At 40.8% G+C, this 18,532-nt stretch overlaps 1 protein-coding gene across 8 annotated transcripts in view; it reads right to left on the bottom strand.

Moving 5' to 3' along the window:
• Positions 1 to 1,139: 1,139 nt before the first annotated feature.
• OPHN1 (oligophrenin 1) overlaps positions 1,140 to 18,532 on the bottom strand; it is a 541,657-nt gene continuing 524,264 nt past the window's right edge. For 5 of the 8 annotated variants that reach the window (XM_058713537.1, XM_058713536.1, XM_058713532.1 and 2 more), the window contains 3 exons: positions 13,691 to 13,741; positions 4,328 to 4,369; positions 1,140 to 2,887 (listed from right to left, as the gene is read on the bottom strand). In XM_058713537.1, coding sequence (XP_058569520.1) covers positions 2,670 to 2,887; positions 4,328 to 4,369; positions 13,691 to 13,741 — 311 coding nt within the window. In that variant the 3' untranslated portion in view covers positions 1,140 to 2,669. Of the gene's footprint in view, positions 2,888 to 4,327; positions 4,370 to 13,690; positions 13,742 to 14,275; positions 14,378 to 14,999; positions 15,166 to 18,532 lie in introns of those variants that run through there. The other 3 variants (XM_058713535.1, XM_058713534.1, XR_009257107.1) reach the window with 2 other exon arrangements.

Consider the following 18,532-nt stretch of genomic DNA (forward strand, 5'->3'; position numbering starts at 1 on the left):
CATGCCAGCTCCAGTAATGTAGCCTCTGTGTGGCAAAGGGAAACCAGCATGGAGTCAGAGAGGTCTGGATTTCAAGCCATGGTCCTGTCATTTACTTTCTGTGTGAATTTGAGCCAATTACTTTAGCCTCCTGGGCCATAAATCTTTTATCTGTAAAATGAGAATAGCATCTCTGCATGATTGTTGTAAGGACAAAGGAGATTATATATATAAAGCACTTAGAACTTAGTAGGTGCTTAATAAATGTTATTACTGTCAGTTCAAGATTTACAGTTCATCCATTGACAGTTTATCTAACCTTCTGGCCAAGGTATGTAGGTAATTTCCTATAGTTGTCACTCTTCAATTATGATCCCATTCCAATAGCCTCTTCTGAATGACTATTCATCCATTAAGCCTGAGCCAAGCCAGTCTCATTCCATGATGATGTGCCTCACCACAAAAGTTTTTGGTCTTTAAATCAGAGTGCAAACGAGGAGGCTCTGAGGTTCATTTGGGGGCATTCTTTGGGTATAGACTAGGTCAGGGGCAGAGCTATCCAGTTACTTTTTCCTGACATCCAGCCATACTGGTGGTCCCAACTTTCTAGCTCAGGGTCTTGATCTATATATGTCCCAGAAAACACACAGCAATCTCATGGTCACATTTCTAGGACACATATTCAACTGGGACTGCAGTGGCTTTCTCTGGTTTTCAATAATCTTTCAATATGTGGCCAAAATCTACACACCCGCTTGCTTTAATCATTCATCTAATGGGGGCAGAGCAAAGACGCCACAGCTCTGAGACCAGGGCTCAACAAGCACTTCCTGGGTGAGGCCAGTAGTCTCACAGAAAATTCCTTTGGAGGTGAGTAGCAGGTAGAATGATGGCTACTTGGCTTTCTTGCTACTGATTCTTATTAACTTGGTCTTTGAGACTGGGTAGAGCTGAGAGAGTTTTATGTGGCTACTTGGGCATGTCTTTATTGGGAATGGCATCAAGTTTCCACTCAATAACTTCCACAAGGGCTCTCAGTGTGTTTAGCCTACATGTTACTAATTCACCAATAAACCATGTTGAGTTCAGTCTTGAAAGTGACTATCACCTTTCAGTAACACTGTTTCAAAGGAATTTCAGAGTCAGTTTGAGAATGTGTGTTTCTCTCTCTTCCCCTTCATCCATCTCCCTCTCCTTCCTTCTCTCCCTCCCCTCTTTCCACCCGTGTCTATGCTTCTCTCTCAGTTCCATAGTCAGGGTCTTTCTAGAAGGGTCCAAGTAGGAAAATCCTTTATGTCACACTTGTTCACATTATAAATATACAGACTCTAAAGACAGGCTATGGTCTAGACACCTGCATGGGAACACAAGCAATGACACTTTCTCCAGCAGCCTCCCATCAACAAACAAGACTCAGAGATGTCTACTCAGATTTTTGATTACTCAATAAACCAGCTGTGTTTTAGTACTTTTCCAATGACTGAGATAGCAAATGGAACACCAGGAGCTTATGCCTTAAAGTTTTCCACTTGATGAAAAATATGTGGGATTCAGTAAAGAGAGTAAAAACCAAACACTCAAAATGATGACCACTAAAGCCACCTCATAAAGCCTCTTATTAGACAAGTGTTGTAAAATGGAAAGAAACTTGCACGGGAACCCAGGGACCTAGGATCTTGTTTAGGCCTGGCTAATAACTTGCATTGTTTCAGTTTCTCCAAAGGTAAATTAGGCAGTTAGAGTAAATAATTTTGGAAGGCTCTTCCAATCATATACTTTATGGGTTGTAAATAGAATCTTTTATCTCAAGTGCTGTGGTTCTTAACCTTTATTGGGTCATAGGTCCATCTGAAATTCAGTAGAATGCTATGGACCATCTCCCCAGAAAAGGCACATTGTCATGGAGTTCTGCATACCATTTCAGAAGCTTCGTGGAGTTTCTGAATCCACGGACACTGGGATAGGAGTTGTTTCTTAGAGGAGATAAAAGAGCTTGCTTATCTGCATAAGGCAAACATGAAGCAACAGTGCCAGCTGCCTGGACTCAATCCATCTTAACAATTTTTCCCAGTATTTGACTCAGGAATGGAACTCGTGCAAGACAAATACAGCCTGCATTTTTAAAAGAACTGTTTTTCAGCTTTTGTATCTTTCTTAATTGTTTGGAAATGAAGCTGTCAGGAAAAAAAAAAAAGGAAAAATAACTCAAACAAACCTAGGCTTCAACATGCAAAATATTCTTTGTAGATTTGTCCTATGTGGCTATATGTAAAAACAGGAAGGCCACTTTTTGAGTCCACATGAAGAGGTTGTGGTTGGCATCATTCATGCTGTCTGGCCCAATAGGAGCAGACACGTTCTTGGTAATATACTGCAGTGCCAGAACTCCAACCTAGTACCAGCCTCCTTATCCTTAGTAAGAGACATGTTAATATTCTCCAATATTTAGCAAACATTCCTACTCTTCTACAACGGGCAATGGCCCCCAACTCAAGTAGCTTCTACTTTAGGGTAAGACCTCTGAGATCAGTCTTTAGTCCAAAATCTTTCAGAGTTCCATGGTCTTCTGAGGAGGCAGGAAATTCAGAGAAGAGCTGAAAACTAAGCTCCTCTTCAATTCAGGTCAGTAGATAGCTTGGTTTCTGCAGTCTGGCTTGAGGGTGTTCAGCCATTCACAGTCATATAGTAGCTCAACATAGATCTTCAGAGGGAATGAAGACAGAATACATAGGAGAAATAAACCTGTGTCTAAGACATGTGCCCCTTATTTTATAGCATCCTAGAGCCTGAAGGTGCAAGGCCAGGAAGGAGCTGCTCTCCTCAGCACAAAATGACTCAACACACAAGGGTTTGAAGAAGACCCTTCCAGAACCTGTGGAGGATCCCCTGAGACCAAGGATTTCAAAACCTAAAAAGGAAAGAAGAGAGTAGGTAATTAGCTAGAACTGGTCAAGTACTTACCAGCCACTGAGGAGTGACACCTCTCTTGTTGGGTAGCTAAACATATAATTGGTAGCTAATCTTCTGAGCAACAGAGGCTGGCTAGGAAAAGGCCCTTACAACTCAGATCCTTTGAGACAGGCCTAAGATGGTGCTGTAATCAGGACTGGAAACTGTGTCCATTTGACCTCAACCCTTATTCCCTAAAAGTCCACAGGAGATGAAGCCTGATACCTCTGAGGTTACCCACCTACAGTAGCCATTGCATTTATGGTACTACAATAACTGAACTGATTTTCTGGGACTTCACCTCCATGAGGGCTGATAAGGAAAAGCTTATCAACCCATGGACCCCTTAGGACTGGCAGTGATAGGAAGAAAAAAAAGGCTAGGAGACAAATGGAAAGTTCTTCTTCAGATACCCAGAGCTCATTTATGTTTATATTGGTTAATGTCATGCCAGCAACCTGATAGCCGATTAGAACTCCTTGGTAGAGAAAAAAAAAATTCCGTGATCTCTGTGGCTCTTGTGACCTTACCATGTTACTTATCCCCTCTGAACCTCAGCTCCTTTTTTAAAGTTTATTTATTTATTTTGAGAGAGAAAGAGAGAGAAGGGGAAGGGCTAAGAGAGAGAATCTCAAGTAGGTTCTGCACTGTCAGTAAGGAGACTGATGCGGGGCTCAAACTCATAAATCATGAGATCATGACCTGGGCTGAAATTAAGAGTCAGATGCTTAACTGACTGAGCCACCCAGGCGCCCGTGAACCTCAGTTCCTTTATTGGCTAGGTTAAAATACATATTATTCTCCTTATTCTGGCATTTGATATGGATCAAATAAAATAATGGAAGTGAAAGTATTTTGCATAATGGAAGTGGAAGTATTTTGCATTAAACAAATATACAGGACTAAGGATAAAAGTTTTGGGGGTAGGACTTAAATAGTGATTTGTTCTAAAGCTGCGAAGTCTCTACATCATACTGAAGTGGACTCATGGTACTTGCTAAAATACCAAAAGAGAGCTTACTGATTTTCTTATAGACCGAAAGAATGTCAGAGTTAGTTCCAAACTTTTCATTGTACAGATTGGGAAACTGAGGCTAAGAGAATGAAATGTACTTGCCCCAAATGTCACAGTCTAGGATTTCTAATGAACTTTATCCAAAGGCAACTTGTAAAACCTTGCTGTAGTTTGGTTGGAGGAGAAAGGAAGGAAAGAGGAAGGAGACTTAAAAACACAGGGAACCTCAGAATTAGAAGGCAGTAAATGTAAGGGTCATGAACTGAGACAGGGAGGGAGCTCCTACCCTGTGGACCCTCAAGACTGAAGTCCTCAAAAGCTCAAATTCCATAAAGAAGGCTTATATTTAATAAGGTTTTTTAACCAGGAGTGAAGAATACATACCTGAGGCCTCAACTCTCATCTCCAGGAAGTCTTCCTTGAGAACTGTGGGTAAAGGAGGAAAAATATTTCACTAAGTATCTAGAAATCAGAACTGGAAAGGCAAAGCAAGGGGATGGGTGACCCTTCCAGGCCAGTGTCAAAGAGTCCATTTGAAAAATGGGAAGTAATCCATCCAAATGTTTCAAAGCATCTAGATCTATGCTTATAAGTTGGGATGCCTCTCAGCAGTTTTAGAAAGCCCAGCAACCTAAATACAAAGACATCTCTCAGGTGTCAGAATAATCCTTTTAGTGTTTAGGCAATGGGAGGCTAGGGGAGCCCAGAGAAACTGGCCCAAGACCAAAACCTGTATTCTGTGATTATCTCTCATAGGGATAAGGACAAGGGAGAATGGCGAATGCCATTCAAAACATTAATCACCCTTTGCCTTAAAGACCAAACCAACTTTCCTCAGCCCCTTAATATGCTTAGATTCATACTAAGCTAGCCTTGTCTGGGAAGAGCTGGAGGGAAGAGACAATCCTAAAGAATGAAGGCCTATATAGTTTTGCCAGAACATCCCAGACAATAGATAGAATGACAATAGGGCTATTTCCATAGCATTGTTTTTCTGCCCTTTCCTAAGTCTATTTATACCTATTTCCTGAGTGATCTTACTCCCATTCATGGTTTAAATCACCACCAAATACTGAGAACCCACCAAGGGGCCACTATTCACATCGTAGTATATGTAAATGTCCCGTGAAGTTGCACAGTGGCTGTATTCAACAGTTCTACCCCTAAATCTCTGTGGATTCAACCTCAGCTACTAGTCTAAGTTGCAGTTACCTACTGGACATTTCTTTTTTTTTATTTTTTATTTAAATTCCAGTTAGCTAACACACAGTATAATAATAATTTCAGGTGTACAATACAGTAATTCAACATTTCCATAAAACACCTGGTGCTCATCACAAGTGTTTCCTTAATCCCCACAATGTATTTACAACATCCCCTACCCCCTTCTCTTCTGGTAACCACCGGTTTGTTGTCTATAATTAAGTCTGTTTCTTCATTTGTCTCTCTATCTCCAATTTCCCCCCTTTGCTTGTTTTCTTAAATTCCACATATTAGTGAAATCATATGGTAGTTGCGTTTCTCTGACTTATTTCTCTTATCGTAATACTCTCCAGCTCCATCTATGTTGTTGTAAATGCCAAGATATAATTCCTTTATATAGCTGAGTAATATGCCATTCTATATATACCATCTCTTCATTATCTATTTATTCATCAGTTGAAGGACATTAGGGCTCTTTCCATAATTTGGCTATTGTTGATAATGCGGCTATAAACATTGGAGTGCATGTGCCGCTTCGAATCAGTATTTTTGTATCCTTTGGACAAATACCTAGTAGTGCAATTGCTGGACCATAGGGTAGTTCTATTCTTACCATTTGATGAACCTACATACTGTTTTCCAGAGTGGCTGTACCAGTTTGCATTCCCACCAAAATTGCATGAGGGTTCCCCTTTCTCCACATCTTCATCAACACCTGTTGTTTCTGGTGTTGTTGATTCATTCAGACATGTGTGAGGTGATATCTCACTGTAGTTTTGATTTCCATCTGATGTTGAGTGATATTGAGCATATTTTTATGCATATGTTGACCATATGTATGTCTTCTTTGGAAAAGTGTCTATTCCTATCTTCTACCCACTTTTTTAAATGTATTGTTCATTTTTTGGGTGTTGAGTTTCATAAGTTTTTTAAAATATATTTTGGATACTAATTTTTATCAGATATGATATGTGCAAATATCTTCTCCCATTCAGTAGGCTCTCTTTCAGCCTTTTAGTTTTGTTTATTGTTTCCTTCACTGTGTAGGTTTTTATTTTGATGAAGTCCCAATAGTTTATTTTTTATTTCTCTTGCCTCAGGAGACATATCTAGGAAGAAGTTGCTATGGCTGATGCCAAAGGGGTTACTGCCTGTGTTCTCCTCTAGGATTTTAATGGTTTCCTCTCTCACATTTAGGTCTTTGATCCATTTTGAATTTATTTTTGTGTATGGTGTAAGAAAGTGGTCTAGTTTCACTATTTTGCATGTTGCTGTCCAGTTTCCCCAACACTGATTGTTGAAGAGACTGTCTTTTTCACATTGGAAATTCTTTCCTGTTTTATTGACCATATAGTTGTGGGTTCATTTCTGAGGTTTCTATTCTGATCCCTGATCCATTGATCTATGTGTCTATTTTTGTGCCAATACCATACTATCTTAATCACTACAGATTTGTAATATAACTTAAGCTCCAGAATTGTGATACTAGCAGATTTACTTTTCTTTTTCAAGGTTGCTTTGGCCGTTCAGGGTCTTTTGTGGTTCCATGCAAATTTTAGGATTGTTTGTTCTGGCTCTCTGAAAAATGCTGGTGGTATTTAGATAGGAATTGCATTAAGTGTGTAGATTGCTTTGGGTAATATAGACATTTTCACAATACTTGTTCCTCCAATTGATGGACATGGAATGTTTTTCCATTTCTTTGTGTCCTCAATTTCTTTCATCAGTGTTTTATAGTTTCAGAGTACAGACTGTTTACCTCTTTGGTTAAGTTTATTCCTATGTGTCTTATGGTTTTTGGTGAAATTGTAAATGGGATTGATACCTTGATTTCTCTCTCAGCTGCTTCATTACTGGTGCATATAAATTCAACAGATTTCTCTATGTTGAATTTGTATCCTGCATCTATATTGAATTTGTGTATCAGTCTTTTGAGTTTTCTATACAGAGTATCATGTCATCTGCAAAGAGTGGAAGTTTGGCTTCTTCTTTGATGATTTTGTTGCCTTTTATTTCTTTTTGCTGTGTGCTTGCTGTGGGTAGAACTTCCAGTACTATGTTAAATAACAGTGAGAGTGGAATCCCTAATTCTTGACCACAGAGGAAAAGCTCTCAGTTTTTCGCCATAGAGGATGATATTAGCTGTGGGTTTCTTGTATGGCTTTTATTATGTTGAGATATGTTCCCTGTAACCCAACTTTTGTTGAGGGTATTTAGTGAATGATGTTATACATTGTGAAATGCTTTCCCTGCATCTATTGAAAAAATCATATAGTTCTTCTTATTTCTTTTAATAATGTGGTATACAGTATTGATTGAATTGTGAATATTGAACTACCTTTGAAGCCCAGGAATGAATCCTACTTGATTGTGGTGAATGATTCTTTTAATGTACTGTTAGATTTGGTTTGCTAGCATTTTATTGAGAATTTCTGCATCTATCTTCATCAAGGATAGTGGCCTGTACTTCTCTTTTAGTGGAGTCTTATTCTGGTTTTGGTATTCAGGTAATGTTGTGGCCCTATAGAATGACTTCCTAGGTTTTCCTTCTTTTTCTATTTTTTGGAACAGCTTGTGGAAAAATAGGTATTAATTCTTTCTTTAATGTTTGGTAGAATTTCCCCATGAAGCCATCTGGCCCTGGACTTTTGTTTGCTGGGAGATTTTTGATTACTGATTCAATGTCTTTGCTGATTATCAGTATGTTCAAGTTTTCTATTTCTTCCTGTTTCATTTTTGGTAATTTATGTTTCTAGGAATTTATCCATTTCTTCCAGTTTGTCCAATTTGTTGGCATATAGTTTTTCATAATATTCTAAGTGTTTGTATTTCTGTGGTGTTGGTTGTTATTTCTCCTCTATCATTTGTGATTTTGTTTGTGTCTTTTCTCTTTTCTTTTTGGTAAGGCTGGCTAGAGGCTTATCAATTTTATTAATTGATAGGAGGAGTTAAGATGGCAGAGTAGTATGAGGATCTTATGCTTGCCTCATCCCTTGAACATAGGTAATTATCAAATCATTCTGAACACCCAGGAAATCCATCTGAGGACTGAGAGAACAAACTACACAACTAGAGGGAGAAAAGAGGCAATATTATGGAAGGTAGGAAGTTTGGAGATGTGATTTGGGGGCTAGAAAAGAATCGTGGGTGCTGCAGAGAGGAGGGAGCCCTGATCACAGAGAGAGGAGAGATAGACAAAGCGAAAGAGAGAGAGAGGCAAAATGAAAGATAAAGCAGTATGCAAGGGGGTTGCAGAAGAAAAACACTTCCCCAAAACAAGTGACTTGGGAATACAAGAGGAGCTGATTATAGCCAGTCTTTACAAGCAGCCAAGCTGATAGTCTGAAGTTTTAGAAGTCTGCACCATCACCAGGGTCAAGCCTGGTGGGTATAGTGTTGCTCCTGTGGAGAAGGAGGCCAAAAGCCAGAAAGTAGTCAGTGTTCTCTGAGGATCTCCTGGGTTAGACTGAGAGAAGAAGTTCCTCTTCTTGGACTGCATTTAGAAGAGGTGGCACTGCCTCTCAAGGGACAAAGGAGCCAGTGGGCACCATTGAGCTGTCCCATTCATTAACATAAAGGCTGCTGAGGGCAGCTAACCTGGATGAGGGCTTTTTGTTAAACTTTACCATAAAATCCAAGCCCCTGTGTGATCATGTGACTATTTTTCTGGGACAAACTGGTACCAGCAGAGAGCAGTGAGTCCCTCCTAGAGAATCAGTGTGGGTCCCTGCCACACCAAGTCCCTAAAATTTGCAGTTTTGAAACCCAGCCATGGGCCTGAGATAAAACACAGCAGCACTGCACTGCTGGGTGGACAGAAGGTCAGTAAACAGGGTGAAGGTAGGGATCTGATGGAAGCCTGGGACACAAGAGGGGAGATTGTTCACTCTTCTGTGAGGGCTTCCTGAACAGAGGTGGAAGCAAAGTCACCTCGCTGGGAAAGAGAGTGGGCTAACACCATTTTACATCCATCATATGAGCAATGAGGGACATCAGCTAGTGGCATAGCCCACACAGCAGAGGGTGAGCTGCTTATACCAAGTCCCGCCTCCCTGAGATCTGCAGGTGTCTTTTTTTACTAGGGAAAGTATGACTGAAAGCCAGAGCAGCAGTGAGCTCTTGCTCCAGAAGTGAACACGAACCCTCCCTCCCTTCGCCCCACACTGTCCATGGCCTGGAGCTTTACAAAGTGTCTCTTGTGTGTGCTGCATGCTTTCTGTTGTGTTTTAGGTGCTCCATCCTTCAGGCCAGTCCCCTGCAGACATTTTCCTTGCCTACATTGGACAGTGTTTGGTCCCTGGTCTTAATGTGGTGAGGTTTAACTAGGTGTGCTCGTGAAATGAGACATGATGCTACTTCCAATAGAAATGAAGCCCTGCAGAATGCTCTGGTCAGGAGATGCAATGTGGACAGGGCTTTCTGGTGGTCTTCTAGGGAAGGGCCTCACCATGCTGCGCCTGATACAAGCTTGACCTAGAAGGGCAGTACCTCCAGAGCACAGGGGTGAGGGACCTGGTGTAAGCAGGCTAGGAAGCTTAGTGTTGGTGCTATGATGCTTATTGCAGGTGGCTCTGTGTTTATGCTGAGGGGTGTGAATGGGAGAAATGGCACCAACTATCTCCCTTGTCCTTGGAGAGGTGCCTCCACGCACACTGACTCTGAGGGAAGCACTCTGAGAGGAGCAAATAATCTTCCCCCGTATGTCCCAGGTGTTTTTCAGATAGTTGTTTCCACACTATGAGACTTGGGGGTGTATACTGCCTTCTTTATAGGAGCAGCGCAGTGCCCCCAGCCTCTATCACAGCAAAGTCCACTCTCCCTTAAAACTACATGCTTTAAGCCCCACTTGTTGCAAGAACTCAAAAAATTCAGCCATTTTCATTTTCCAAGCCAACAACCCTGGGGAAATGTTCTCCTTGTGCATTCTTCTGTGATCCTCTATCTCTTGCCCTTCTCTGTGAGCACTGATCCCTCCCCTGCACATACCAGTGATCCATTTCTCCCCTAAACGCCCTCTCCACACTTCCTACCTTCTTCAGTGTGGACTATTTCCTACCTTTATTTGTAGATTTTTTTCTGTCAGTCTTCCTGTCTATTTCTGGGGGCATTTAGGATGATTTTTAGTTATCTAGTTGTGTTTGTGGGATGGGTGAGCCGCAGGTCCTCCTACTCCGCTCCTATCTTCCTCTCAACCCCCACTGGATATTTCTTTCTGGATATTCCACAGGGTCTTAAAATCACTGTGTCCAAAATTGAGGGGAGCAACACTTTCCCACAAAAGTTGTTCCTCCATGACTAATTATTGTTATCATACACTTAATTTTCTAGAATAGACTTTTACCCCCTCTTAATCCTTCTCCAATGCTCCATGTTTGAAAAATCAGCAAGGTCTCATTGTGTCTATTTCAAAACTGTCCATTTTATTCCATTGTATTGGCAATGTCATAGGTTAAGGCCTCATTAACGGTTGCCATGATGATTATCATCCTAATTAGTCTCTCTATCTCCAGTCTTTACTCTCCCATCTATCTTTCTCAGTACTGCTAGAATGATTTTTTTACAATTCAGTCATCTCAGACTATGCATTGTCATGTTTAAAAGTTCCATGACTCATCATAGAGTATAGTATAAAGACCAAAACCCTTTGTATGTCATATAGGGTCTTAAAATCTGGCCCCAAAGTATCTTTCTGGCCTCACCTCCAAGTAAGTTTCCCTCTTCTCACCCCCACATTGTAGCCAAAGTGGAACACTAATGACTTACTGAACTTGTCTTGCATAAACTGTCTGCCTTGCTGAACTATCTGCCCCTCCCTTCTCTTCTTGATGAACCACTTCTCACTGTCATTTGAGATTTAATTTTTTATTGGTTATAGAAAGGAGATGAATGAGGAAGTGAGGTGATTCAAATGTCAGGCTACAGTCAGGGGTACAAATGGGAAGCAAAAAGGAGGATAAACAAAGGATAAACAGATGATTATTTCCATCAGAGATGAGAGAAGAGCTTTTCAACAATGTCTATAGATGGTACTGATGTAGATGTACTAATACAAGTGGGGGTTACAAGGTGGGAGCCTAGACAGAAGTGTTGTTTTTTCTACGTGGATACTAAATGGGAGGAACCTGTGGATACAGAGTATGTCTCTATGGCTCATGACACACTGGAGGATAGGTGTATCCATTTCGGTGTTGCCCACACCTCTGCCAAGATGGAATCTGGAGGTAAAGTACAGAATTAAATCTAGGTTCCAGAAGCCTAAACATAGGATAAGTAGAGTTGTTCTCTACCTTGAAATGCCTGGTTTGGCTACAGCCCTCTCATGTTGTAAGTTGGTTCAGGAATTCCCTGAGCAGTAGCTGACATAGCTGACATAGCTCAGCCAGTAGTGACAGTAGCTCAGACAATGTTTCCATACTCTCAACATCAGTTTGGCTATAATTTCCTTTTAGAAGCTGGCCTGCCTTCAAGATTCTATTGGACTTTGTTCATGCCTCTTACAAATTCTAATTGTCTCAGTTCCCTGTCCAAGGCTACCAATGAATTCTTTATATGTTTTGGTGTATTTCTACTCATCTTTTAAGCTCTAACTTAGATATCACTTCCTCTAAAAAAGTTTTCCTTTTAAAAAATGTTTTAATGTTTATTTTTGAGAGCAAGAGAGGCAGAGTGTGAGTGGAAAGGGGGCAGAGAGAGAGGGAGACACAGAATCCAAAGCAGACTCCAGGCTCTGAGCTGTCAGCACAGAGCCCAACGTGGCACTTGAACCCAAGAACCTTGAGATAATGAACTGAGCCAAAGTTGGATGCTCAACCTGAGCTAAAGTTGGATGCGTAACCCACTGAATCATGCAAGTACCCTGTAAAAAAGCTTTCCTTTAGATGTACCCATTTCATTCTGTTAATTCTAGTTTACTTCATTACATTTCCTTGGTAGTTATTTCTCATATGGCTTATTTTAGGGAGGGAGGAAGAATCACCAAGGAAATAGGATGTGATCCTGCTCACAGGCAGGTGCTATATTAAGAGTCTCTCTGTCTCTGTCTCTCTCTCTTATTTTTTTTCAAGAGGGACATTTGACTAAGCCTGTCTTAAAAACATCCTAGGTAATAATTTTATTGTATTGGAAGAGAAATCTGGGACTGTAACATCATTTTTATCTGTTATGGTAGAATAAATGGTAAATTATTGTCAAAGGAGAATTTGACCTGGTCTAATGGCTGACTGCCAAGCAGAACTAGGGTGACTTGCTGTGCAGGGTCATGTCCTGGTGAGTTAGGTCTCACAGCGTTGACTAAATAGTGTTAAGCATACCCCAGCTCCAGTGCCGGTAAAGGCACATTGTTCTTTTAACTGACTGCCTAGAAAAGCTATACTCTTATCACCCATCAGGAATCACAATTTCAAACTCTCTGATAAGCAACATTGAGCAAACTCACAAAAAAGTCCTTAAAGGCTATGCAGCCATTTATCTAGATGTTATAGCCTAAAGGGTCTCAGATGCCAGACTCTGGACAATCTGTATCAATACCTTAGAAGTTTTAAAAACAAAATGGAAGGAAGGAAGGAAAAGAAAGAAAGAAAGAGGAAATAAAAGGAAAGGAAAGGAAAGGAAAGGAAAGGAAGAGAAGAGAAGAAAGAGAAAAGAGAAAAGAGAAAAGAGAAAAGAGAAAAGAGAAGAGAAGAGAAGAGAAGAGAAGAGAAGAGAAGAGAAGAGAAGAGAAGAAGAGAAAAAAGAAACATATACTCAGGTCCCACTCCTGGAGATTCTGTTTTAATGGGTCTGGAGTTTAAGGCAAATCTATTTGTTTTTTGTTCCCTCAATTTTTTCCAGGTGATTTATATCATACCACCTAATGTTTGCTTATTCTAAGGCTGCTTATGTTAGAGTGCTACATTATGTGTATTCCTATCAGTTGCTCTTTTAGAATATAATAGAGTCTAAATAAGTAAACTAACAAAAAAATAAGACTTACATTGAGTGTAATATTTTTTGTAGTGTTACTTAGTATGTGAGTACTGTTTGTATATCTGTGTCAGAGAGAGAGAGAGAGAGAGAGAGAGAGAGAGAGAAAAGAAAAGAGAAGAAAAGAAGAGGAGGAGGTGGAGGAGAAGGAGGAGTAAGAAGAAATGGAAAACAGTGCCAGAGACTCAATGGCACAACAGATACAGAAATAGGCAAAGAGAGACATGGAGAAAGACAGAAAAAGAGTGAAATATACAGATAGGAGACAGAGAGACAAAGACAGAAACAGAGATATAAGTAGAAAAACACAAAGAGAGAAAAAGACTGAGAATGACAAAGACAGAGAGAAGGAAAGTGTGAGAGAGACAAATAAATAACAAAGAGAAACACACATGTATATAGACAAAGACAAATGTACAGGGTGAGAGATGAGGAGACAGAGAGAACTAGGAGAGAGAAAGGGACAGAAAGACAGAGACAGCTACAGAGAAACAGAAAAACAAAATGTAAGACAGGAAATGAAATGCTCATGATCCATTAAATAAAAAGTAACTTGGTTCTTCTGTCACTTATATGTCTTACCTTCCTGTTTTTTGGGAAGCTGTTTCAAAGAACCTGGTCCTGGAAGCCACCCTGCAAACAGAAGCCAATCAAGTCCCATGAGTTTCTCTGGAATACATATGAGAACCAATAGACAATGAGCAACACAAAAACTGTAAACCAGATGGGCACCAATTGAAGGGTCTGCCTTAGCTTGCAAAGGACGTGGGTCTGAGAAGAAACCCAAGCATCAGAATGTGAAATGACTCAGAGACCATAAGCTACTGCAAGGCTATGCCTAATGCCCTTTGCTTTCCCTTGGTTCAGAATGGTCTGAGTATGTTGTTGGTTCAGGCTATTCTTGTGAGAAACAAGTGAAACAAGTCCTTGGTTTCAAAGTATAAATTTTTGCCATTTTTGTAAATACACTTAGCTACTTAATTAACATGGTAGAGTCTTCCTTTTTCTTATTTCCCCCATTTTACAATTATGGAAAACAAGAGACATGAGAAAAAGGAATACCAGGAGGCAGTATATGAGAGGGATCCCAAGCACTGGCTGAAGAGAGACCAGTCAGGCTAACTGTGGCCATGAAAGGCTGATCTGTGAGAGCTGCTATGCTCCTACCTTAGCCACTCTATGCCTGGTTCCTTGGCTTCCAGTCCCACCTCAGGAAAAACTGCTAGAAATCAGCTCAGTTCCTACTTTGCAAGAGGTTCTCTGGAGAATCTGAGACATTTTGGAAGATTTTTAAAAATGTTTTATTTACTTTTGAGACAGAGAGAGACAGAGCATGAGCAGGGGAGGGGCATAGAGAGAGGAAGACACAGAATCCAAAGCAGGCTCTCGGCTCTGAGCTGTCAGCACAGAGCCTGACATGGGGCTTGAACTCACAAACTGCGAGATCACAACCTGAGCCTAAGTCGGGTGCCCAGCCAACCTGAGCCACCCAGGCGCCCCCATTTTGGAATATTTTTAAAAATCATACCCTTGATATTTAAAAAAAAGCCTAAAGGCACAAGTACAATAAATAAATCTGTTAATTAAATTACTTTAAAAACCAGTAGCAATAACAAGAAAATACAAAAAATTTCCAGAGGGAACATGAAAACAGAAGGTAATCTTATCACCCTACAGAGATCAGGGCAGTTTTAGTGAAATCTGTCAGCCTTGAGTGATGAGTGCTACACGCCAAACAGGACTTGTCTGTGACATTTCCCTAGACTATTAAGTGAATGAAGCCCTGGGGTTGTAGACTGTATACTCTTCATAATCATAATGGTGATCCTGAAAGAACTCCTGATGGCCTAACATGAGCTTTAGGTCAAGGATGAGGAACAACTCTACTTACACAGAAGATGAGATTCTCCCTGCATTGCTAACCACAATATCTGGCTTTGGTTCTGGCTTTTGGGGAGTAGCTGCCCGGCACGGAGGATCTGGAGGCCTCACTGGAGGACGGACAATGGTTGGCTTTTCTCCTAGAGGCCGCACTTTGCTGAAACTGTCAGAGTCTCCTGAAAGAGAACACCACCAAGAACTTGAGTGGTTAGCCAACTGGAACACTATTCATGAATAGGCACCCAATATTGGAGTTATCTTGGCTACCTCCCTTGGCCCCCACTTACTTTTGGTCACTAACAACTATGCATTTGTTTTCCTTTCTTTCTATTGTTTTTTTTTTTTTTTGGTTGGTTGATTTTGGTTTTGTTTTGTTTGTTTGTTTTTGTTTTGTTTTGCTTTTCATTCTCTCAGCAGCTTAATCCTTCAGAAACTCTATGTTTGAAACCCAGCTCTAGAACTTCTATTTGTGTGACCTAGGGTATGTTATATCAATTTGATAATTCTTAGTTTCCTCATCTATATAATGAAGACCAATAATACTTTAACGTACAAAGATAAAAAAAATTAATTAGGTACTAGGGTGCCGGGGTGGCTCAGTCAGTTGAGCATCTGACTTTCGATTTCGGCTCAGGTTATGATCTCACAGTTCAGCTATGCACTGACAGTGCGGAGCCTGCTTGGGATTCTCTCTCTGCCTGTCCCCCACTCATATGCATGTGTTCTTGCTCCTCTCTCTTTTTGTTTCAAAGTAAATAAACTTAAAAAAAATTAAGCACTAATATATTTAGTACAGGCCTGGCACATAATAGGCACTTAGTCAATGTTTTATAATGAATTTGAATCTGTTAGTTTTGTAATTACCAAAACTCAGGTCTTTTTTACTTAGACCTTGACTATGGTAGCAGTATTCCAACTTGCCTCCCTGCCTCTATGTCTCTGGTTTCCAGGTCAGTCAGTACAAAATAAATATACATAATTATTTATGAAATGGTTCTGGCAGGAGTTTATGACATGGATGCACTTACACATTGCTGGTAGCAGTGTACACCGGGCTAATTCTATCTACATAGCCATAAAGAATTCTGGAAAATGTGGATGCAAAATCATACATAAGACATAGTTTATACTTATGGATCCAGTTGATCCACGTTGGGGAATAGGCCCAAGGGAATTAACCCCTCCCCAAAATAGGAAAAACATTCAGAACGAAAACATGCTTCTTAATAGCAAATACTCGAACCCAGCACAAAGAATAAGCAAACCAATTTTTATAAGCACTTAACCAGTAAATATTACACATGAACTGACAAGGATTTGGGGAAAGTTAAAAAATATACATGCATTTAAAATAATATTAAGTGGGGCGCCTGGGTGGCTCAGTCGGTTAAGCATCCGACTTCAGCTCAGGTCACGATCTCGCGGTCCGTGAGTTCGAGCCCCGCGTCGGGTTCTGGGCTGATGGCTCAGAGCCTGGAGCCTGCTTCTGATTCTGTGTCTCCCTCTCTCTCTGCCCGTCCCCCGTTCATGCTCTGTCTCTCTCTGTCTCAAAAATAAATAAACGTTAAAAAAATTAAAAAAATAAATACAAAATAAAATAAAATAATATTAAGTAATGGGGCACCTGGGTGGCTCAGTTGGTGAAGCATCTGACTCTTGATTTCAGCTCAGATCATGATCGCATGGTTTGTGAGTTAGAGACCCACGTCAGGCTCTGAGTTGACAGTGCAGAACCTGTTTGGGATTCTCTTTCTCCTTCTCTCTCTGTTTTTCCCTCCCTATCTCTCTCTCTACCAAAAATAAATAAACTTCAAAAATTAATTTAAAAAGTTACAATTAAAATATTAAGTGAAAAAAAACCACTAAAAGTACTTATGGCCTGCAGAACATTATAGGGAAATAGACATATGGGCAACTAAGGGTGTTATCATGGAGGAGCTAAGATGGCGCTAGAATAGGAGGACTCTAGGCTCATCTCATCCCTCAAGCACAGCTAGATAACTATCAAATCATTATAAATACCCCAGAAATCAACCTGAAGACTGACAGAGCAAACTCCACAACTAAAGGCAGAGAAGAAGCCACATTGAGGAAGGTAGAGGTGCAGAGACATGGTTTGTGAGAAAAAAATAGATGGCAGGTGCTGCAGAGGGGAAGGGGCATGATCATGAAGAAAGGCAAGAGAGAGAGGAGAGCACAGGGGAATGCACAAGGAGAACATTTCCCCAAAGCCATTGACTGGTAAAATTAGAGGAGCTGATTTTCATGAGTTCTTGCAACTGGAGGGGAGGGTTAAATGTTGGTGTGCTTGGCTATGATAGCGACCTGAGTGTACTGCCCTAATTCTGGAGAGATGGCAGGCAAACAACCAAGGGGCAGATGGCATGGGAAAAGTGATTTGAAGAATGCTTGGGGCACACAGGGGGAGATTACTCCCTCTTCCTGGAGTACCTCCATGAGAGTCAGAGTTCAGGAAAATGCCTCTCTGAGGACAGAGGAGCTGGCTATCAACATTGCCCTCATTTGCCACTCAGTACAAACACAGGGCCAACTACAGAGGGCACCGTGGCCCTACACTGGCTGCCTAACTTGCTTAAACCAGGTCCCACACTCTGGTGCTCTGGAACTGACCTTCTCAATCAAACTTGCCTCAATTCCAGCTTGGTAAGCCCTTCACCAATAAGACCAGTGCAGACCCCTGCCCACACCATATTTCTTATTTATTTATTTATTTATTTACTAGTAATTTTATATATTTTTATTTTATTTTATTTTCAATATATGAAATTTATTGTCAAATTGGTTTCCATACAACACCCAGTGCTCATCCCAAAAGGTGCCCTCCTCAATACCCATCACCCACCCTGCCCTCCCTCCCACCCCCCATCAACCCTCAGTTTGTTCTCAGTTTTCAACAGTCTCTTATGCTTCGGCTATCTCCCACTCTAACCTCTTTTTTTTTTTCCTTCTCCTCCTCCATGGGTTTCTGTTAAGCTTCTCAGGATCCACATAAGAGTGAAAACATATGGTATCTGTCTTTCTCTGTATGGCTTATTTCATTTAGCATCACACTCTCCAGTTCCATCCACATTGCTACTAAGGGCCATATTTCGTTTTCCTCATTGCCATGCAGTACTCCATTGTGTATATAAACCACAATTTCTTTATCCATTCATCAGTTGATGGACATTTAGGCTCTTTCCATAATTTGGCTATTGTTGAGAGTGCTGCTGTAAACATTGGGGTACAAGTGCCCCTATGCATCAGTACTCCTGTATCCCTTGGGTAAATTCCTAGCAGTGCTATTGTTGGGTCATAGGGTAGGTCTATTTTTAATTTTCTGAGGAACCTCAACCCTGCTTTCCAGAGTGGCTGCACCAATTGGCATTCCCACCAACAGTGCAAGAGGGTTCCCGTTTCTCCACATCCTCGCCAGCATCTATAGTCTCCTGATTTGTTCATTTTGGCCACTCTCGCGTGAGGTGGTATCTGAGTGTGGTCTTGATTTGTATTTCCCTGATAAGGAGCGAAGTTGAGCATCTT

Source organism: Neofelis nebulosa, chromosome X, assembly GCF_028018385.1.
Source record: "Neofelis nebulosa isolate mNeoNeb1 chromosome X, mNeoNeb1.pri, whole genome shotgun sequence".
NCBI classification, from domain to species: Eukaryota; Metazoa; Chordata; class Mammalia; order Carnivora; family Felidae; genus Neofelis; species Neofelis nebulosa.